Source organism: Saccostrea echinata, unplaced genomic scaffold (assembly GCF_033153115.1).
Source record: "Saccostrea echinata isolate AGI-Se365-2 ecotype Australia unplaced genomic scaffold, CSIRO_AGI_Sech_v1 ptg000025l, whole genome shotgun sequence".
NCBI classification, from domain to species: domain Eukaryota; kingdom Metazoa; phylum Mollusca; class Bivalvia; order Ostreida; family Ostreidae; genus Saccostrea; species Saccostrea echinata.
Window position 1 is genome coordinate 27,106,445 of NW_026889774.1, and position 24,610 is coordinate 27,131,054.

Sequence of the window (24,610 nt, forward strand, 5' to 3'; positions counted from 1 at the left end):
ACATGTTAATTAAAGCTAATATTTAGAATGAGCTAAAAGGTTAAACTTCATACATATATCTAGTGCTAGGAACATGCCCTCACTACATACACGTAAAACACAGAACTAAAATGTATTTCAAACTCTACAAAGGAAATTGTGTTTTCAAGAAGTTCTAGCTGTGCACAGTATTTTTTTTTTCAAATATTAATCTCTGTGGACTCTTGCTGTGTAATTTGTTTTGAAATCAATGAATTTGCCTTCATCTTGAATAGCCACAATGAGAAGTGCATTTATGTTTTATTAATAAACAATTTAATATTTTGGCATGTTTTATTTGTGGTTAATAATTTTCATTGTTCAGAAGAATACTTATTCTCTTGATAAGCAAGTTTATTCGATCCTAAGTGATTAAATTTTGCTAATGCAAAAATGTTAATTATCAAAGAAGCATTGAAATGATAAATCATTTCTTTTTTCTTATAATTTTCAGTAGTGCATGATAAATGGTCTTAAGATCATCTTCAGACCTGTACAGAAATGGAGACTGGACACCAATCTCTGGCATTAGAGATTCTGATTCGTATAATTCTTGTTGTTACATTTCAGTAAGTGTTACACATTACACTATTAACAAAGTACAAGTTATGATAGGTATTTTATAGTGTACCTATTATAATTAATTATGAACCTATTTATAGTTATAGTAATTATATAACTATGTACCCTGCAGAACCCTTATCTGAACATAGAAGGCTTTTTTATATATACCAGTAATTTGTAATACATTTGAAAATAAATATAGTTTAAAAGTGAAGTCCAAAATTTATTTACTGTATTAATGTTCTTTTTTTTTTTACATTGCAAAAAAGGCCAGAAGTTTCAATTGGATGATCATGTTTTTGGGGTTTGATAAAGATCGACAATGATTACTCTACAAATTTAATTTGCTAGGAAAATTGCATACTGCCATGATACTGGTACTCATGCAGTACTAACAAACTTATTGTCTTCCTTCTCAGTATAACAGATGACGCCGTCCCGTACTTCAGAAAGATTCAGAAGGAAGAACAATGGCTGTACAGATATCCAAGAACTCCGAGCTTCTACCCCGGATATATACTATGGGTTTGTGTTAGAAAAATGTTTGAAGAATTGGACTAACTCCTTCCCCTCCAAAGAAATTGCTAAGAATTATGGATATTTTATAATTGAATTAAAAAGCTCTTATTTTGACATACAGTTGAACTTTGTTAGCTCAAACTTTGATATAGATCTGAAATACCATGTATATGTCAAAGTGAATTAAAAGTCCCCACCACTTTCTTTATGTATTTTAACCTCTATATCTCGAATCATCAGATATCTCAAAGTTTTTCCATGGTACCAAGAGGTTCGAGATAATAAGATTTGATGATACTATTGATTTATTATTAATATGGGAAAATGATGGATTATATCTTCACAAAAAAAATATATTGATTAAAAATTTCCGTAAGGAATTGGAGTTCAGTATGTATTTCATTAAATAAATGTGTTATTTACACAGGTACACGGTAGAAAAATCACAATATCTTTAAGTTAGGATTGTATAAATCAATCTATTTGAAATCAGACTCTTTGATCCACTCTCGTAGATCCCTACACAATTTTAACAGTGTTAATTACATATTTTTCAGAGTTTAACATGATTTTCATGAAAAATTTGTTGTTTGAAAAAATTATCCTCTGACCATTAAGATGGATTTTTTCTGAAAATGTTACAAATTTCTAAAAGAACTTAAGTATCAATATTTGAGACAAATTATTTTTAAGATGAAAATTATGAAAGAAAGCAGAGTAACAATTTATTTTACAGTTATTTCCCTTCTAAGAGGGTCCATTAGTTGTTTATGCTAATTTGTTCTTGTTAATGAGTTGGTGAGATATATCATTTTTTACTCTGATCTGTGTATGTTCACTAGGATGATTATTATGATTTCTTTCTCTCCTTCTTCAGGTGACTGTGTTGACTGTGCCTGTGGTGATGTCGATTATTGATTGTGTTGTCTCCCCTTTTACAGGTGACTGTGTTGACTGTGCCTGTGGTGATGTTGATTATTGATTGTGTTGTCTCTCCTTTTACAGGTGACTTTGTTGACTGTGCCTGTGGTGATGTTGATTATTGACTGTGTTGTCTCCCCTTTTACAGGTGACTGTGCCTGTGGTGATGTTGATTATTGATTGTGTTGTCTCCCCTTTTACAGGTGACTGTGTTGACTGTGCCTGTGGTGATGTTGATTATTGATTGTGTTGTCTCCCCTTTTACAGGTGACTGTGTTGACTGTGCCTTTGGTGATCTTTACAGGTGACTGTGTTGACTGTGGCTGTGATGATGTTGATTATTGATTGTGTTGTCTCCCTGTTTACAGGTGACTGTGTTGACTGTGCCTGTGGTGATGTTGATTACTGATTGTGTCGTCTCCCCTTTTACAGGTGACTGTGTTGACTGTGCCTGTGTTGATGGTGATGATTTTCTTGTTCATCAGAAGAGACAGGGTGGATGCAAAGCAAGCTCTCCTGTGTAGGTAGAGTACCAGGAAAACATCCCATGTAGCTGTTTAATTAGGATATTGATTAAGTAAACATAGAACTGTGATATTACCAGATCTGATCCCAAAAGTCAGAACCAAGCACAGTTTAAGGAAGATAACTCATCATTAAGTTTTTATCTGAAAATACCTCATGTAGCTCTATTATTTGGATAAAGATTTAGTACACAAAGAGCCATGATATCAACAACTATTATTACACATCTACTGATTTTTCTCTATGTAAAATTAGATCATTAGATGTGAATAATTCCCTAGAAATTACGGTGAATGGACTGATTCTGTTTTGCCATGTGTTTTAATAGTCAAATGTGCTAGCACCTGTTTTGAAAGTTAATTCTTGGTTATCCCTAATCCTCTAGATTTTACTTTTGAGAATTGAGAATTTTCAGAATAAAAGTATATTATTTTAGGCAGTTACATGTAACAAGATTTAAGTTCCCCTCAACCAGGATAATTTGCCACGGGAAATAGTCCTGTCCTTTGGGAATTAGAATCTTGCTAGGTCCGTCAATGATATACTTTAACTGTATAGTGATCCCCATCAGTAAAAAAAAAAAGCAATCACAATTCAAGGGAGATAACTCTTCATTAATTAAGTTTAGGTCTGAAAAATCATATAAGAACACGGTGATTTTAATTTATTAAGTCTAGAATATTATTTAATATGTATCAGTGTATGTGTGTGTGTATAAGGCATTTTGTGATATAGCTGTATTTATTTATGGTCATATTCTATCATTTTATACCTGTACAATAATAGGTGCCTCCCTGGCCATATTCCTGACTGGGTGTGTCACCAATTTTATCAAGCTGGGAGTTGGAAGGTTTGTAATCTGTCTGAGCTGTTTGTACTACATACAGTACTAACTACAAAACTCTCAAGAAAATCCACTAGCTTAATAGAAAGATAATCAGAATCAAACAGTAACGCTGAACACAGAATGAATGTAAAGACATATCTAAAAAAAAAAGTTGTGAAGGCATTGGAGGCCGGCACATTTTTACAGTGGTGGACTGTCTTCAGAAATAAAAATTTAGAGGAAATATTTGGGAATACTTAAATATTCTTTCTTCACTCCTTTTTTTTCATTAACTGATACATTTGACATTTTTCTCTTTTTAGCTCACCTGAGCTGAAAGCTGAAGTGAGCTTTTCTGATCACCTGTTGTCCGTCGTCCGTCCGTCTGTCCGTCCATCTGTCCGTCCGTCCGTCTGTAAACTTTTCACATTTTCAACTTCTTCTCAAGAACCACTGGGCCAATTTTAACCAAACTTGGTACAAAGTATCCTTGGGGGAAGGGGAGTTTAAATTGTTAAAATAAAGGGCCAAGTCCCCTTACAAGGGGAGATAATCAAGAAAAGACAAAAATAGGGTGGGATCATAAAAAAATCTTCTTCTCAAGAACCACTGGGCCAGAAAAGCTGAAACTTATATGGAAGCATCCTGGGGTAATGTAGATTCTAAATTGTTAAAATCATGACCCCCGGAAGTAGGGCGGGGCCAGAATAGGGAATCCAAGTTTTACATTGAAATATATAGGAAAAATCTTGAAAAATCTTCTTCTCAAGAACTACTGGGCCAGAAAAGCTGAAACTTGTATGGAAGCATCCTGGGGTAGTGTAGATTCTAAATTGTTCAAATCATGACCCCCGGGGGTAGGGCGGGGCCACAATAGGAAATACAAGTTTTACATTGAAATATATAGGAAAAAATCTTGAAAAATCTTCTTCTCAAGAACCAAGGGGCCAGAGAAGCTGAAACTTATGTGGAAGCATCCTGGGGTAGTGTAGATTCTAAGTTGTTCAAATCATGACCCCCAGGGGTAGGGCGGGGCTACAATAGGAAATACAAGTTTTACATTGAAATATATAGGAAAAAATCTTGAAAAATCTTCTTCTTAAGAACCAAGGGGCCAGAGAAGCTGAAACTTATGTGGAAGCATCCTGGGGTAGTGTAGATTCTAAATTGTTCAAATCATGACCCCCGGGGGTAGGGCGGGGCTACAATAGGAAATACAAGTTTTACATTGAAATATATAGGAAAAATCTTGAAAAATCTTCTTCTCAAGAACTACTGGGCCAGAAAAGCTGAAACTTATGTGGAAGCATCCTGGGGTAATGTAGATTTTAAATTGTTCAAATCATGACCCCTGGGGGTAGGGCAGGGCCACAGTAGGAAATACAAGTTTTACATTGAAATATATAGGAAAAATCTTGAAAAATCTTCTTCTCAAGAACCACTGGGCCAGAAAAGCTGAAACTTATGTGGAAGCATCCTGGGGTAATGTAGATTCTAAATTGTTAAAATCATGACCCCCGGGGGTAGGGCGGGGCCACAATAGGGAATCCAAGTTTTACATTGAAATATATAGGTAAAATCTTGAAAAATCTTCTTCTCAAGAACCACTGAGCCAGAAAAGCTGAAACTTATGTGGAAGCATCCTGGGGTAATGTAGATTCTAAATTGTTCAAATCATGACCCCCGGGGGTAGGGCGGGGCCACAATAGGAAATACAAGTTTTACATTGAAATATATAGGAAAAATCTTTAAAAATCTTCATCTCAAGAACCACTGGGCCACAAAAGCTGAAACTTATGTGGAAGCATCCTGGGGTAATGTAGATTCTAAATTGTTCAAATCATGACCCCTGGGGGTAGGGCGGGGCCAGAGTAGGGAATACAAGTTTTACATTGAAATATATAGGAAAAATCTTTAAAAATCTTCTTCTCAAGAACCACTGAGCCAGAAAAGCTGAAACTTATGTGGAAGCATCCTCAAGTAGTGTACACTCTTAATTGTTCAAATCATGACCCCGGGGATGGGGGCGGGGGGGAGGGGCACAATAGGGAATCCAAAGTTTTACATTGAAAAATATAGGAAAAATCTTTAAAAATGTTCTCAAGAACCACTGGAACAGAAAAACTGAAACTTATGTGGAAGCATCTTGGGGTAGTGTAGATTCTGAATTTTTCAAATCATGGCCCCTGGAGGTAGGGCGGGGCCACAATAGGTATTACAAGGGGGGAAGTCTTGTAATGAACAGCATGGCCAAAGTTACTCAGGTGAGCGATGTGGCCCATGGGCCTCTTGTTTCTTTCTAGTAAGTAAAACAAATCAATTCACTATCTGTAAAGCTTATTTTTCAAGACAACTTGTTTTCAAGAAAATTTTTAGTCAAAAAATTTTAAAGCAAATTTTGAAAAGCAATTGATTACATGCATTCATTCCTAAGGATTGGAAATTTCATACAAAGTATTAAATTGAACAGATTAATATTGAATTTCGTAATAACAAAACAAGATAACGAAATGAAAAATTGAAATTACATTTGTCTGAAATGCAAGTACAAGATACAAATAAGATTGTTTTAGAAATAAATACAAAGGATATGATAATTGATTCGTCTGTAGTGTTGTATGTCCATTCTTTCCTTAGACCTCGGCCAGATTTCCTGGAGCGATGCTTTCCTGATGGACAGATTCGAGATGACATGAACTGTACAGGGAGAGCTAAAGACGTCATTCAGGGTTACAAGAGTTTCCCCAGTGGACATTCCTCTTGTAAGTTTATAGGTCTCATTGACTCTTATAACTACAGGAATCTACTAAGATATTGCAGAGGTCTGTACAACATAATCTCAGTTAACTTTGTCATCCTAATGGAGATTGAAATTCATTTCCAACTAAATGAATTACTGTTGATTTTTGACTGTGTTGATGGAAATATTTCTTTTTTCCATACATGTTAATATGAGTAAGTACAATGTTTTTTCTGTCTTGATTTTGTAAATTTGTCAAATAATATTCATCTATTTTACAGTTGCTTTTTCCAGCCTGGGATTTACAGCCCTGTACTTTGCTGGAAAAATGCACATTTTTAACCGGAACGGTCACGGGAATTCCCTAAAGATCTGTCTGTTTGTCTCTCTGTTGATCTGGGCAACACTGATAGCAGTGTCAAGGACGGCCGACTTTCATCATCACTGGCAAGGTCAGTCCAAGGTCATGATGAAAACAGAACTGTGATTTTGTTTTACTATTTAAATTATTTACAGATTCAGATTTTTCAGATTTATTTTAAAATTATTTATAGTCCTTGATTTAATGGAGAAATGTCTCACTGTTGAGTTAAAAGGGAAAATGTATCTGTTTTTTATTTTTAATGAATTTTTTTATCAAACATTTCTTTGTAAAGCTGTTTAGAATTAATGGAGCATTATTTATAGAACATTTCCTTTCTAGATGTCACAGTGGGCAGTATCCTTGGAATGACCTTGACCTACTTTTGTTACCACCAGTATTACCCAGCTCTGTCTCGGTCCGTTTCCCACCTGCCGTATATTTCACTGCCGTCAGAGCGAGATCTCATTCCTACATCACCTGTACACATAATGAATAAAGCTGACCACGTAGACTCTCTCTTAAAAATGGTGTAATGCCAAAGACATCAGAACTTATGGTTGTGATCAGCTACAAGTGTTATACTTGTTTGTTCTGCATTCTTTGATGCTGACAGTGATCTGAATCTGATGTAAAACAGGTACACTGTTAAATACCAGCATAGTGTATAATTATGTAAATATACTTATTTCAATGTAAATCATATTTTATCACCTTTCAGGCTGCTTCTTGACTGCTACTTCAATTACAAGCTAATACATTGTATATCATGTTGTCCCTCAGACTCCAGTGGGCTAATTTATGATTGCGCTAATTAGTTAAGAGGAAAATAGTGTTTAATGAGTGTGCTGCTTATTTATGTACATTGACAGTATCTGTTTTGTAGAATTAATGTCAGTGTGTTTACTCTTCTGAATTATAAAACCAAATCAAGGACTGCTAATAATAAATAAATGTACTAAACTAACTAATATTGTTATCAAAAAGATGTTGAAATATGGAGACATGATATTTTTATATGTTAACTGTGATGTACTTGATTTTCTTTATTTTATTTATGAAGAATTATAGAAGTTTGGGAGAGTTAAGATATTGTTTCATATTCATTGTGTCAAATAATAACAAGGACCAAAACAGTAATTTTTTTCTATTTTTGTGTATGGTTTTATTTGAGTTGACTATAATTTGCTTCCCTTTATTTGCTAATGTATTGTCTATATTGTCAAATACTCAACTTAGGTCCTGAATTACCGATAAGAAATATTGTTATTGTTCATGTATATCTATTTTTAGTCCAGAGATCTTGTAATGATAGGATGTTCTAGTTTAAGACAATTATATCCTTTAAATTATTTTATACATTTTTGATGTACAATGTATATTATATTTCTTTACTTAAAGAATAAATGTTGAATAAAACATCTGTAAATTTGAATCAAAAGTGTTGAAAATGAATGCAAATGTTTTTATTCTATAGCATGAAAGTGAGAAAAACAATTGTGACATATTAAATGAATTGAAGATCCGTAATTGACAATTGATAACAAAATACTAATTCTGCTTTTCAGAAAGATAAAAAGAAAATGTGATTTTTTTTTCTAATCTGTAGAAACTATATAAATCATCTAAGATTAAGATATTTCTGCATTTTTTTCTGATTGCAAACAATTCTGCCTTCTACAATTAATTGTTATAAAAACAATTTAGAGTCACAAATAATTCTTTTATCTGTCATTAAAAACATGATCATCAAAGATAAGCGTGTTATTGTTAAAACAACACCCGTTCAGGATTTGAGCATCAAATTACTACTCCACCAAAGCCACACCATTAAACTTCACTCAAACCCTTCTTCAAAGAAATATTAAACAATTAACAAATTGATAGTTTTAATTATCATCAAAAGTTACTTGCCATGCACTCATCCAATAGGATTGTGGTATTTTGTATACTTCAACCAATCAAATTTTGAGTTTAATTTTTTTAGAGTAAAGGGAGAGAAATTTTACAGAAGTTCTATTTTATTTTGGTGAAGTCCTAAAGTCGAAGAGAAGATTGTCTTGAAGCCTTTCGGAAAGTAAGTAGTCATGCATTTTTGTTACATGTTTCCCCATCATTTATTAGTTTCATATTTTGTATGCTGCTATTTTGTTTTTAAAAACCCATGATTTTTTTTCTTATTTTTTTTTTATGATAATAATTTATTAATATAAGTCATTTACTGAAAGATAGACATCGCATTGCATATTCATTCAATTATGCATGATCTTTAGTATGGAGCTTGTAAAGCAATTTTTATCTAGTAATTAGTACATGTACATGTTAAATTATTTTTTCTCTTTTTGCACCTGTCCTAGTCCTTCACTAAACTAAAAACATCTAATTCTTTTCATTCACTGACGTACTTTAATTATCCGCTGGTTATGCGTTTTTTGCCCAACATATGTGATAACAAATAATTCGTTTTTTTTTTGTTTTTTTTTTGTTTGTTTGTTTGTTTGTTTGTTTTTTTGTTTGTTTTTTTGTAAATAATTCCACATTTTGACAATTCTTCAAAGAGTTGAATTTGACCATTTACTTAATGCATACCCCGTTGTCTGTCTTCAATGAAATGTCATTTTGTCAAACTCAATACTTGATATCTTTAGTACTATAATTTCGAAAACAATAATATTCATTTTAATTTAATCCCTCTCTTAATCTATAAAAATTATTTAAATTTTACATACGTTATTTTTCCTTATAAAATGTCAATATTATAATTTGTTTTACCTGGTAAATCCCTATTACTGTAATTAAATTATTTGCTTAGTAAATTCATTTTTAAACTAAAAAAATTATTTATATAGTAAGTAAGTAAAGTACTAAATTTATTTATTTATAGTGACATGTTTACATACACTTTTTATGTTTATCTAAAAAAAAAAGTCAAACACCCAGCCAATCGAGCCTATATGAAAAATTAAAAAATAAATAAATACAATTCATAAAGAAAAAGAGCACTGTTTTTATTACATGTAAGATATATATATAAAAGCACGTGAAAATTTACATATTTAAATATTGAAATATATACTGGCCTGTTTGCTTACATGTAGATGAGAAAATGCACGACATTGAAATGTATTGTGCAATTAATATTTAGCATTCTTATTTTCTGAAAATAAGTGAAGGTCTATATATGCATAAACAAGAGATACAAATACTTGTCGAGGACTTGTGCAACCTGCCGAGGACAATTTGAAATAAATATACGCAGAACATTTATATCTTGGTTTGGTTACAACCAGTGTTTTCAAAAAGTTTTGACCGATATTCAGCAGTTCAGAGCACAAAGGACGGTGCAATAAAAAAAAAATGAATTTAGTCTTCTACATTATTTCCAGAGTAAACGGTAAAAATTTGATCTTCAACAGGTTCGCCGTGATATCTACCAGTGTAAAAATTCCACATCTAAAGGGCGCCAAAATTGAACGGAAATGTTAGGCATATCAAGTACCCGGCATATAGTATAAAGGGGACGGTTCGCCCCCAAAGACCATTCGCGCTGGTTGCCTTCTCAGCCCCCCCCCCCCTCCCCCCAACGCACACATTTTCTGTCGCGGTATACCGGTATAGTTAAATCAAAGTAATGTGTTAATAAATTTTGGAAGTAAAATGTAATAAAAAGTAATAAAGTAATAATCCAATTCTAGATGATGTAATATATCTTTCAAATCACACTGCTACAATCGTTCATACGGTTTGTTCCCGTTTTGCACACATATGAATTTCAGGTATTGAAAAAATGTGTGCAAAACGGGAATTTGTCCAGGTAAGATAATTACATAATTGCTATAGTCTATAATAATTGCTATCAAAACATATTTTACCCCCTATACCTAATTATCAAATGTGTGCGAAACGGGGGGGGGGGGGGGGGGTGTTCCCCGAACGTCTACTGGACTAAACCAACATCTAATTTTCACACTCAATTAAGGGGCCCTCTAAGGGGTACAGGTAGGACCTACACTCATTTATGAACAAGCTTTACCTGTATTTATTGAAGGAGGAATTCTACAGAAACAATAATGTTTGGATCTTTAAGGCATCTCTTCTGAAACATGGTTTCAGCATGGAAATATTGATAAAAGATATTTATTGTTTTAACATGATTTTTTTTTTAGGGGAAATGTAAAAATCTTGAAGATTTTATGCATTAGTGTAAAAAGTGCTAAAAATAATGTGTTTTGTTTTCATAAATAATTTTTAAGCAAAAATAAGAAAAAAGCTTATCTGATTTTTCTTGACATTTTCTATTAGATATTTATACTATCCATTTATTTAGGGCAAACTTTAAACTCTTAAGGATCTTATTTGCAATTAAAACAATCTTTTCATTTTCTCCTAAAAAAGCCCCCAAAATTCATAAAAATCAATTTATACTAATATCAATCTTTCCATACCTAAGCCATATTTCAGAGATCGGTTAAATAAAATTTCCGTGAACATGTAAGTAGCATTCTTTCTTAAACAGGAAAAATCTATCGATCATATGTCATTTTAAACAAATTTTGCTTTAGATACTTTTGATTTAATTTAGTTTTAAATCACCGTTTCAAACCATTAAATTTAAATATTATAACAATAAATAATTTCAAAATCTTTGTTAGTTTGTATCATAAAACTCAATCATAATGTACATGTAATTTATTTTGGCAAAAATCTATCAAGAAGCGTAAGATACGATTATTTGAAAAAAAAAATCATTTTGAATTTTACCCCCCCTGGTTTTGGACAATATTTTTAAAGGTAAGTTGTCAAATAAATTTCCCTCTCCCCTCCTTTCAAAAACGATACAACGTGTCTGGATTTGATGTAAATAAAACGGTGCTAACTTTAGATTTAATTTAAATAATAATAAAAAAAAATCCTTGAAAATCCTACTTTGTGTGTTCGTGTGTGTGGAGGAGTGGACTTTCTCTGTTTGTAGATTTTTTTTCAAGTGCTGGAATATTCGCCAGCGCTCGACCATACAGCAACAGAGTGTAAGAGGGAGCAACATCTAAATGAAAATTTACATATTCGATCTAGAGGAATAGGCTATACTACAGGAAAAGTCTCTGCTGAGAAAAATAACCCCCCCCCCTTTCGTTCTATGGACCAGCAAATGCGATGTGAAAAAAGTTCTCCATGTTTAATATAGATTAAACAATACTTAAAATTTTAAATTTTGTGAAAGTGATGCTTTAAGTGCCAAGTGTTAGGTTAAAAAAAGTTATGCTTGAAAATAATTCATAATAAAATATTTATTATACGTGTACATGTACATGAAAAAAATATTTGTTTAGTGCCTTCAATTATAACTAATATTTAATCAATAAATATGTGCTTTAGTACACAGTTTTATCAGTAAATATTAAATTATTTGATTTTGACTACTTTGTTCAATAAAGGTAACACAGGTAAACTCTACCTGAACCCCATAGAGGGTCTCTTAATTGAGTGTGATAATTAAATAGTTGTTTTAGCCAGTAGACGTTCGGGGAATAAACCGAAACGGGAACACACCGTTCATACACTTATTATAATCAACTTCAAATATATTTTTTTGTAATTCGATCTTAGTCAAAGGATAAAATTCTAATCCAATGCGTTTATCCAACGTCTATATTGACTGGGTATCCCTCCAGTGTCTCTATAAACAGCCAATGTGGGAGCAAAGCGGTGTACCCCAAGAAAATACCCAATAAACCTCTTTTGAATATTATCTTTTGATTGGAATTTATTGAAACCCCAGACACCGAATGCACATTCCAAAACAGTATTACACAAAAGTAAAATAGTTTTTCTTAGTTCTAGTTCTTTATTCCGTGGGACGTACATCTCATAAGCATTAAGTCTCAAATCTTTTACCATCAATTGTAGATATAAATTTTCCAAGAGCACAACCCCCAGCTATAGCAAGATTTTCGGCATTTTTCATGAAATTACCAGTGTATGTAAACATTATACCCAAATACTTTTAATTCTAAACTGTTTCTAACTTATTTAATTTAAATACTAGAGATATTTTATTGAATAATTATCTTGCGTCGTGCTGCATCAGTATAGTTCTAAACACCGGAAAGCAACAGCAAAAAACAATATACAATTGATCTTGAACACTGATATCTCGAATCCCCGGATATCTCGAAGTTTCTTCTCGATCCCTTCAAATTCAAGACTGTATACACTGTTTAAAATTTATCTTTGGCTTTTGTGTTTATTTTATATTTTCTTTATTTGATATTTCGTCTTTATCTTTGACTATTGTGTTTATTTTATATTTTCTTTATTTGATTTTTCGTCTTTTCCTTCCAGAACATGGATCTACTGTTCAGTCCTTACCCCGACTGTTACCCCGCCCCCGTCATCACTATACAGGCCCGGGTACATCCGCCGACCCACCCTTCCACTACACAACAGCCAAAGTAAGTACATTTAGTAGATTTATTCTTTGGAATCGATAAGGTTATAAAAAAAGAATTTGGCTCCATTCATAAATTTCTCTGTAATATTCAAAACGTATCAAAAGTTTCTATTTGAAACCCTTACTTTGCATGGAACATTTGCTCACACATTTAAAAGACAACTTTAGTCTTTACTGATTTTTTTTCTTCAAGGAACAGAGAATCAATATATGTTTTTTTGTGGCCTTACTCCAGGTCGATTTTCTTACGTTATGACATTTAAATGATTGTTGTTTAATTATTGATCTTCACCGCAAATAAACAAAAAATCTCCATATATCTTATTGATTTAATAAGTTTTTCCATAAGGTTCTGTTTTTAGGGTAACATGTAGACACTTAGACTCCATCTCTTTCAATGTATGATTCTTTTGTTGTATGTATAATACATTTAATTTAAACACAAGTTCATGCAGTTTTGCATTATAATTCTCGTCCACACGTATTCGTGAACAGGATTGTCCCTATAACCTCCATCCCAACCCACTCCAAGATAACTTTAAAAAAAATCATTTAATATCTGATCTCGGACAACTTCATCTATATGTTTCGGTTTAAAAATAGCATAAATATTGCGACTCAGAACCAGTTGTTTCGCGTCTTTACATAAATATGTGAGACACAACTTTGAATAGAAATTGCAACTGAGTCGTGACATTTAATTTTTTTTAGGCAGAAATATATAGATGAAGTTGTCAGAGAGTAGAAGCTGAAAAAAAAAAACGGTTGTGAAATAATTTTAAAAAGTTATTCAACTGGGGAGGGGGGGGGGAGGTTAGGGACCATCCTGTCAGCGTGTACCTTTATTCTCAATAAGTAAATTCAAGATTTAATATAAAGCAAGTACTTCCCTCTGTTATTTAAAATAAATAAATAAGTAAATAAATAAAAGAATTACCGGGTGTTTAGGGGACACAAGCACACAGTACATGTAGCTATGTTTTTTTGTATACTTTATATCGTAAAAATTAAAGAAGGTAACCCGCCCTTCCCCCGGTTCCCACGGCTATAAATACACTCTCTTTCATTTAGGACATGACATGGGACAGTTGGACTGTGATATTTACAATAAGAGTGTTTAAAACTTATAGTTTTCAAAAGAAAATCTTAAAATATCGAAGCCTACTGATATTATGAATTTTGAATTTTGCACTTGTTCTTTGAATTAATAAGTTTTTCAAGGATTATATTTTTATGTCATACATGTATTATCTGAATGCCCGAATGTATAGTTTTATATCTACATGTAGCTTGTGTGTAATTTTTTTTTAAGTATCTATAGTTTGTGCTGTTTTATAAAAGGCTTTTTATGGTAGTAGGTCTAAAACTCCCCAAAACCTAGAAACTGACCTTTGAGCTACATTCAATTAATTCAACTCTGTTCCATTTGTCTGTCATTTCATTATCATTGACCTAAACCATATGTTGCCCTTACAAACCCTTTGTAACTTTGAGTTTTGAACTACATGTTCTTTAAAAAATGGGGAAATCCCTACATTTTTGAATCATATAAAGGAACGGCAACTAAAACTGAGTTTGGATTATTTGCCAGAATTTTTTTTTTTGGAAAAAATTTCAAAAAATAAATAAATGAATGAATAAATAAGATAGATAAATAAAAAAAGGGGAAAAAACTTACAGAAAAGTTTTTAGTAAAGATGTGATTAGTGCATGTATTCCTTATTTATTCTTTTCATGTACAAATGCACCATGTTACTGTATATTAAAGGAATAACTGTATAGTTTTTTGGTTTTATGATGTGATCAATCAATTTGCTCGCGTGATAATTGGCGTTTATGCGTAAGATTATCACGCGAGCAAATTGATTGATCATCATCATAAAACCAAAAAACTAGACAGTTTTTCCTTATATTTACTTTTTTACCTGATCTTTGATATCCCGCCAGGTGTATTACTAAGTAACACGCAGCGAGAAAGCATGCAGTTCTGTCACGTGCTGAGCAAATAGCTTTATGGGGTTAAAAATCTATTACCTCATGTGTAGTTTTATCTCAGAGAAAGACATAGGAAAATGTAAATATTAAAGAATAAAATCTAATAATCACCTACATATAGCGTACATCCCATAAGACGACGAAACGTTTAATTGTCTAAAAATATCATTCGTTTTACTTATGATCTGTTTTATTACATTTGTCCCATACAAGGTATTTAGACGAGGAAAGGTAAAGTCACGCAAAATTTAAATAGGGGATCCTGTAAAGGTAATGGTAGATCCATCCTCACAACGTCAGGGGTCCTTAGTCAACACGTTGCCGTTGGACCCTTGACAAATTTCATTCGACATATTGCGGGATGACTGCAGCGACGTCTTTTTGGAAAATTACAAATCTTCACTGTTTTTCTTATCTCTCAATCAATCATATTAAGGATTTTGGTGATGAAAAAATGCATAACATGTGCATTCTAGGTGTCAACTGATTCCTTTCTGTTGACATTATCGATAGCCCCCCTTTTTAATTAAAAAAAATGTAAGAGCTTATAATTTCTCAAAAATATAAAAAAAAAATTCCCCGTCAATCACATCCTTATGTCGTTCTATGCAAGCAGATTGTACTTTTTCTAACGTTTAGAGAATGGCCTTGTACGGTATACTAGTAATAAAAATACACAAGGCTAATCTATAACCGTAATAAAAAGTACAATCTTATATATATTATAAGCTCTTACATTTTTTTAATGAAAGGGGGGGGGGGGGTATAGATCCACAATTCAGGCGCCTGTGGTCCAACGTCAACGTGTTGACTCAGGACCCCTGACGTTGTGAGGATGTGGTAGATCTGACGTCACATCTGATCGATTCATGATCACGAATAAAAGACGAAAAAAAATAATACATTTACCTTTCAAATGTTTCGCCTACCAAAGGGACAGACAAAGTGGCTGTTATCTCTACAATTATTCATTTCTACTCGTATACAATGCAAGAAAAAATGCATTTGAAGTTTCCGCTGACCTCTATGATTCGACTTTAACCCTATTTTCCACTCAATTTTAACTAAAACAATTGAATACTAGACTTTTTTATAAAGCTAGAACTAAGTGGCCTTGTGATTTTTTTGTGAAAGGCATAGAGCTGACTAAATATCTTTACAATAATAGATATTTAACAAGTTTGTCTTTGACTTTCTCTTCGATTCTAACATAAAATTCAGGTTTCAAATAAAATTTGATATTCAATTCAATTCTATAAAAAAATAAAATGTTACCGTCATATAATATGCTATATGTTGATGTTTGTATATGCGACATTTATTAGTTTCTCGACAATATCTACTGCTTTGCAAGAATAAACCATTGCTTTTGGTCTTTCTCAAAAAAGTTTAGAGAATTTGAAGTGCTTTATTGACAAAAAATGTATCAGGTCAACCTTGCGTCCATCTCTTATGCTTTATAACAACATAAGATTATACAACTAAAACTAACTCAAAGTACGTAAAATCATCGCTAATTATTTCCCCCAGTTCGTTAAAGACGAGGACATCCCGGGATATTAATTTGGCTCCAATGGATTCTCTCTGTCTGTCTGCAACACTTTAATTCGTTTCCAGATGATATCTCTATAAGTCCGTTTGTTTTTAGAATGAAGCATTATATTAAAAACTCCCTATGACTTAAGGATAACGCTAATGATTTTGAGGGCATAAGATTGAAATCAAAGTCACAAATCTATATAAAGATGATAACTTTAGTCCTATTTGAGCTTTTGCAATAAACTTAAGGTTATGAATCGGAAGACCAATATTGGGATAGAAAGAAGTTCAAGGCCAGAATTTCATATATAAAGCTTAAAATGTCTTCAGATTCTTGGACCTTTACAAAGAAATTTTAGCTGACTTTCTTTTACTTATGATAATCCTATTTATTTTGAGACTAAAAGGTGAAAGGTCAATGATATTTCATTTAACATTAATGTATAAAAAATCTCCACAATTCGCAAGAAACAAACAAATATTGAAATTACTCTTTTATGAAAAATCACACAAATACTATAGAGGGCAAAATGATCATTTCTTCATACTATAACACATTTTTTTTACGTATGGATGGATATTCGTCTTATTTTAGCTCACCTGAACTGAAGACTCAAGTGAGTTTTTCTGAACACAATTTGTCCGTTGTCTGTCGTCGTTGGCGTCATTGTCAACTTTTCACATTTTCATCTTCTTTTCAAGAGCCACAATGCAAACTTCAACCAAACTTGTCACAAAATATATTCGGGCATTTCTTCAAATGAAGGACCACCCTCTTCAAAGGGGAGATAATTTAGATATAGTGAAAATTAGGCGGAGTCATTTAAAAATCTTCTCAAGAACTACTGGGCCAGAAAAAAAATGGATATTATAGGAAAGCTTCCTGACATAGTGTAGATTCAAGTTTGTTCAAAAAATGAACCCTGGAGGAAGGGTTGGACCACAATGGTCGATCAAAGTTTTAACATGTAAATATATAGAAATGAAACTTTATAAACTTCTTCACAAGAACAGCAAGGCCATGATAAGTCATATCAGTATGGTAACATCTTCAGGAAGTGTAGATTCAAATTGTTGAAATCATAAGCTCCTGTGGTAGAGTTGGACCACAATGGGTGATCAAAGTTTTAAATAGGAAAACTCTCCAAAAATATTCTCAAGAACCGTAAAGCTATGATTAGTCATATTAATCTGGAGCATACCCAGGTAGTGTAGAATCAAGTTTGTTCAAATCATGACCTCTGGGGGAAGAGTGGGGCCACAATGGTCGATGAAAGTTTTACATGGGAATATAGAAAAAATCTTATTATCGCCTAGGCGCCTATGATTTAAAAAAAAAAACCCTTTTGATATTAAGGCCAAGAGGTCGAAGGTCAGTGTCAGGAATTTATAAATTGCAACGATTCTAGAGGATAACTCTGACATTAACTCTAGTCCTATTTGAATTTTTTTACAGGAACTTAATATGAAAACTCTAAAAACACTAAGTCCTTGAATTATCCTGTTTAAATGCAAATGATCTGCTTACAAAATATACCAACATATTCAAGATTATACAAATATAATACAGGTAGTTCCTTTTGGAATTACCGGTATAAAAATTTTACAATCTTAGTGTCTTACCCATGTTACATTAAGTTTATCCTATCTATATCTTCATTATATGTTTCTAAAAAATATTTTGTTTTGTTTCAGACAAGTCATGTGTCAACAACCTCTTAAGGACCCCTGTGTTCTCATCACCAACGATGATTACTACCGCGTACCAACCATATCATCAGGTGTCAACCAGCAGCCTTACTATCATACGGGTCCTTCCCTCGGTTTGGAGGAAGATCTTCCCATTCCCGATTTCAACCATCTGCCCTCCAGCCTGGAGGAAGAAGACAACAACAATCACACCAATACCCTGAGGTCCGCCATTTTCCAGAAGATACTCAACAGTTATCCACAGCTCAACAGAAAACTGAAGAGGAGTCACCATGTAGCTAAAAAGTTCCAGCAGGCACCAGGCAACCTATCTGACTGCGTTTACCAGACTTCGCTGACCCCAGAATCTACAGATGACGCCATCATTGGTGACCTGGCTTCCAGCATCATGGACGACGAGTTTGACGGTGGATACTGCAGTTTCAGTGACAATGCCTCTGTGAACTCCAGTGGATCGATCTCTCCGAACTCCTCCGCGGTTGAACTACTGCAACAAAAGCTTCTCAGTGACGTCGATGTGAAGAGCGAGTGTTCGAAGTTCGAAAACTTTGACAATATTACCAAACCGTGTGAGAATGCTAAGACCAAACCAGTGACCTTTCTTGTCAAGACTCTGCCCAAACCAGCTAAATACCAGTGTAATGTCTGTGGGAAAAGCTACAAAGGAAATACAAATCTAAACTACCATATGGCGACACATACTGGAATCCGTCCTCACAAGTGTTCCATCTGCGGGAAGGCCTTTACCCAGAAGTCCACACTGCGTACTCACTTCCGGATCCACACTGGCGAAAAGCCGTACAAATGCCGGACTTGTGTGCGCGCATTCGCAGATTACTCCACGTGTATGAAACATGAGCGTACCCACAGCGGTGAGAAGCCTTACGCATGCCCAGTGTGCGGAAAGTGTTTTGCCCAGTCCGGAAACATGCTCCGCCACCGTCAGACACACAGGAAGAACTAATTAAAGTGCTTATATTCCAATACTCCCAACACAGTGCCAAGTCATTTTCAGAATCTCTGAGTACAAACGAAAATAAGAGTATGCAAACCACAGATAAAATATTATTCAAGAACATTTTTTGATTGTGTTGAAATGTAAATGCAGAACTTTTCTCTTTTTTCATTATGTTGAATGTTTATGCAGGAAATTTTGTATAACATTAATTGTTATATGTTTGAATGTATATAGTTGTTTTGATGTTAAGGTGCTTTGCGATTATTTTGTAAAATATATAATTACTAACTTGTTAATAAAAATGGAAACGTTCACTGAAATTATTTGTTGAGCAATTTTGTTCATTTTTCTGATAAATGTTTTTAAACTATCATATTCATACATATATACATATACTTTTTAAGATAGCAAAAAAAAAAAAAAAAAAAAAAAAATTCCAAATCCTAAGTTTATATTTCCATATGCAGAATTTTGCTGTTTGTCTTTCCAAAATATTCTAATTTTAGACTCAGATGACCAATCAGGAACTTCGTACATTCAAACGAACAATTACTTCTTTAAGTTGTATTTGTGTCCAAAACGCCATCATTGCATAGAACCTTATGATTGAAATTTGCAAACATCCGAAAAGGCAGGGGGGGGGAACAAAATTAAATTCAAAATACATGCTTAGGCTTAAATTCAAAATACGTGCATAGCTAAAGAAGAATAAATGAATAAACACAGAGAGAGAGAGAGAGAGAGAGAGAGAGAGAGAGAGAGAGAGAGAGAGAAATCTAAATGTGGTGAACATGACATTGTGTCCAATTTGAAATATATCTGGGATTTATCGCGAATTCCAATATTGTCTAGTCGAGGTTGCAGTTCTATTGCAAGAGTTCGACCTGACTGCATAGAAGCGGCAAACAGCCTTTAGATGAATTTTTTTTATATTAAAACTACAGCAAAAGACTTAAAGTGTTCTCCAAAGAAGCGTACTACGGGCCTACATAGGTCTTCTACTGCACGAAATGAATTTTACATGGTTTTTAAACAGATAACTTAACATTCTTAGCGTTGTTAACATTATTTCTTAAACGAGAGAAGAGGACTACTTCTCTTTTTTTTTATGTTTTATCAATCCGGGATTTCGATAGAAAGCGCATGTGCGGAAAGACGCGTACGTAATGGTAATACATAAAATTAAAATTTGAAATTAATATTTCGAAAAGAAATTTGTCGTAAATTTTTCTAAATATTCGTCATCGCAATTTTGAAAGCTATAAGTTTATTTATACGTTATGAACGAAATACTCTAACCTTGGAATGAGTTTAGATTTACTGAGGAGTAAGGAATAAGTGCACATTTTTGTAGCCATCTGATCAATATGTAAAATTCGCTTTTACTGCCTTGCTATCATCATCAACAGGATTGAGACATATGTAGTATCTACTTGTACCAACATTTTATAAATGTTCATATATATATATATATATATATATATATATATATATATATATATATATATATATATATATATATATATATATATATATATATATATATATATATATATATAATGAATTATTCTTTCGAAAATTTAAAAAAAAATAGATGCATTACTACCATGTGCTCATGGTGTGTACCACACGAGCGACCTGTGATTCAGGTACATATCACAGGTGCTTATAGACAGGACCTCCCCCCCCCCCCCCCCGGAATATACATCCCGGGTCCAAGAATGTATTCCAAATTGACCCCCCCCCCCCCCCAAAAAAAAGAAAAATCGTAGAAAAAACGTAAACGTTTAAAACGTTTTTAAAAAATACCTACAGTATTTTTTAATACCGTGGGTATGATTCTTATTATAAATCTTTTGGACGAAACGTATCAAAGTACATGTATGTGCATGTCAGATTTAATGAGTAAATGAAAAATAATAATTAATAATGGATATAAAAAAATCTCCATGGATATAAGATTTTTTAAAATGTACTTTTACAATAATAATGAAAACATGACAGAATTCTTGATCAAATTATTATTATTTTCATTTAAAGTATTTTGGAAAGAAATTGAAGAGAGAGAGAGAGAGAGAGAGAGAGAGAGAGAGAGAGAGAGAGAGAGAATTTTTTTAATCCGTCCAATCAAAATAACGTTAGAAATTCTTATTATTTCTACTAAGACACGACGATAGTTCAAGGGCTTAAAAGGAATGTTAGAATTTATTTTACCGCTCCTCCTCTGGATTAAAGTTTGTTGTTGCTGTTTTTTTCTTCTTTTTTTTCTGAAAAAACATATTCCACGCCAGCAGCAGCGTTGGAGTTATCTCTCTTGTGTCGTGCGGAATAAAGAAATCGGCCACGACCGTCAGACACTTCCAACGGTCGCATCGTCCACATATCGTCCATCTTGTTTCTCTGGCTTTCATGTTTGTTTTCTTTTGGCCCTTTCTTGTATTCGTTTATAGTTTGCATCAATATTATCTTTCTACATGTATATGTACAACCCGGAATCTGTACCACTACTCATTCAAAGTCGACATTTAGCTTGCATATGTTTACTTCCTAATTGATACGGGTATTCCTGACTGAGCAAAATGTCATTGTCAAGGAAATCGCGTAAACTACCTGAAACCATAAGTCCTGTGATTAATGATTCTCAAAAGTTCTTCAAAGACATAAAAATATTTATCTTAAGTGCAGGAATAGAAAAAGCTCGGTATGATATTTTTCGAAAGCAGTCGGAAAAATATGGCGGCGTACTTGTATCAGGAGTGGGTGACGATGACAAGCCGGGTTACATTGTTGTTGATGATAAAATGGAATTGGATCGAATGTGTAGACTTCTTAAAATAGATCAACCTCTCCCAGGTGTTAAAGTTGTTAAAACATCTTGGTTAAGTGCGTGTATAAAGCAAAAACAATGTGTAGACTCCACTGCGCATGAACTGGATTTATCTCCATTGATTCGGAAAAGAAAACAAGAATTTGAAAATGATTCGGAGAAAGAAGAAGTCAATAATGGTGCGTCCGAAAACAATAAAGAACATAAACCAGTAAAAATGTGGCATAGCTACAAGAGAACAAAGGTTGAAGAGGATGAGGGGGTGGATCCAGATAGTGATTACGCTCCCAGTGATGGGGAGGATCCAGAAACCGTCCAGGGGCCCAGTACCAGCTCCACATCATCTACATCACCAGAGAAGTTAATTGCTGTAAGTGACAGTAAATTTCTGATTAATAAAGTTCCTGGATGTGATTTTGAATTTCATAGCTGTTCAATATTTCATTTGGATTATTTTATATCATATAATGCTGCTCTTTTTCATAGTATGAAAAGTTATATGAATTTTGTATTGTTCATGTAATTGATTCACATTTGTTTATTTGACTTGAACTACTGAAACTGAACTTTTTAAAATATGTAAAGATATTCTACCATAGAACATCTAGAATAATGATGGTCAGAATGAGCATTATTTTCTTTTTTTAAGTATACTGCTACATTCATAGTTACATTTATATTTAGTTATTTTAAGATATAGTACATGTATCTGTAAAATTGTAAGTCTATTAACATATAAAAAAAACAGCTTGAGTATCAGCTTTTATGGTGAAAGAGAAGTTATTTTCTCAAGCATAAAAATCTGACACAAATTAAAACACTTATAAAAAAAGAAGTCTTACTCTTTCCAGAAAGGACAATGGATATGTACCCAGTCATCAAAAAATGTATCAGAAAATATGAATGAGCACATCACTAGCAAACTTGAGGTATGTTTAACAATTATAATCTTAACTGGATTGGTGATCTGTAATAGATATTTTAATTATCATTTTAGTAAATAGGATTTACCTCCCTTCATTCATAATTACCATGATTACAGATCCAGAATGGAATTACAAGGTGATTTGTTGTGAAATTTGTTTTCAGCATGATTATCTAAAGACCTGAACAAAGGATAAGGATTTTATTATTGTAAAATTTATCTTTAACTTTTTAGAGGTACTTGACCTCAGTTCATTTCTCTGGTGTTGGAAGCATGCTTTCCAGTGTGAAGTTTATTTACATGCAATTTGAAATTGCAAAATATTGTCAAGCAATTGTCAAATATATTTATCAAAGGAAGTGTGTTATGAAAATATTTCAGGAAATGGTGAAGAAGTACCAGTCAACGAGTGATCAGTGGAGAGCTTTTGGCTACCAGAAAGCCATTCAGGCACTCAGAAAACACTCCAAACCAATCACTTCATGGGAGGTAGGTATTTATGTCACCACATCAGTTGACATGAAGACATTATATAATCTCAAAATCACAAGTACATGTTAATATGTAAATATAAAATGGTCCTTGACAGATTTTCATAAAACAGGGGAAAATTTAATTATTTTGCTCTATTATAGGAGGCAAGGGGACTGCCAGGTGTAGGAGCCAGATTAGCGGACAAGATCTGGGAAATTGCTGAGAGTGGAGAGCTCCGTAAACTCAATGAATTTAATGCAGATGAAGACATCAAAGTTATAGAGCTGTTTACTAATGTGTGGGGAGCTGGTGCCCATACCGCAAGGCAGTGGTTTCAACAGGTAAATTCTACAGTAATATACATGTATGATGTTTAATTGAAAATCACATATTTAGGTCTGTCAAGGGCTAAAGTTTGTCCCAGTGATCTAATTTTCTTTATGGAGGGAGGTTGGGGAAGGAGATGTATAATTTAAATCGGAAAGGAAATAAAATGGAGGTCTTGAAAACATTGTTTTAGAATTACGAGCCCTTGTACAGCAATACTAAATCCTACTTATGATAAAATATAAGATCTTCAATCTGCATCAATTTATCTGTGCTGGAATAGGGTACGACTGGGATCAGTATGTGGTCTAGAGAAACCCATTGTAGTTCTTTGAACAATGAGTAAAACATCTTCTGAGATGAATGTTACAGCATCAGCTGGATTCAGAAAGATCTAAATCGCATCTGTCATGTTGGCAGACATAAACACATTTTTTTCTGTTTATAGCAATGTATTTTGTTAAAGTTGGTATTTCATTTGTTAACAAGTGAAGTTATTCAATTATCACAGAATCCATATAAATGTCTATCATACTCTATGTTTTTGAAGGGTTACATGTAACAGCCTTAATGGTAGTGCACTTTACTTACATACATGTATTGTGTATTAAATATGTTAATGAATATTTTCATTCACATTGTAGTTTCATTTTCAACCCATTTGGAAAGATTTAAAGTATTTATAAGCTATATTAAGTATTCTTAAAGATAAAAAAGTATAGTCAAACACATTGTATCTCTTTTATGGATAGGAAACAAAGATATTTCATAATACATGTGTAGAACTTGTAAATTATGTTTTATTACCTTGGAATAATCTGCGCTTGGAAAGAGCCTCACATTTTAATTTGTGACTTATTTCGATCTTTTTTCAAGTTCTTTTATCCATATATTGTTCATCAGTAAGAGGAGAGTTAATCACATGAAAAT

The 24,610-nt window shown here is 33.1% G+C and overlaps 2 protein-coding genes across 2 annotated transcripts in view; both read left to right on the top strand.

The window, feature by feature from the left end:
* Positions 1-476: 476 nt before the first annotated feature.
* On the top strand, positions 477-19,160 carry LOC133193022 (uncharacterized). Its single transcript, XM_061329022.1, has 9 exons — positions 477-587; positions 1,002-1,107; positions 2,455-2,542; positions 3,334-3,397; positions 6,011-6,135; positions 6,395-6,565; positions 6,817-7,004; positions 12,817-12,926; positions 18,155-19,160. Exons 1-9 carry the CDS (start codon positions 520-522, stop codon positions 19,131-19,133), a joined length of 1,899 nt encoding a protein of 632 aa, XP_061185006.1. The 5' UTR covers positions 477-519; the 3' UTR covers positions 19,134-19,160.
* Positions 19,161-21,718: 2,558 nt separating this feature from the next.
* The window catches only part of LOC133192289 (DNA polymerase lambda-like), a 79,241-nt gene continuing 76,349 nt past the window's right edge, over positions 21,719-24,610 (top strand). The window contains exons 1-4 of the mRNA XM_061328303.1: positions 21,719-22,324; positions 22,806-22,883; positions 23,261-23,368; positions 23,515-23,694. Coding sequence (XP_061184287.1) covers positions 21,929-22,324; positions 22,806-22,883; positions 23,261-23,368; positions 23,515-23,694 — 762 coding nt within the window. The 5' untranslated portion in view covers positions 21,719-21,928. The remainder of the gene's footprint in view (positions 22,325-22,805; positions 22,884-23,260; positions 23,369-23,514; positions 23,695-24,610) is intronic.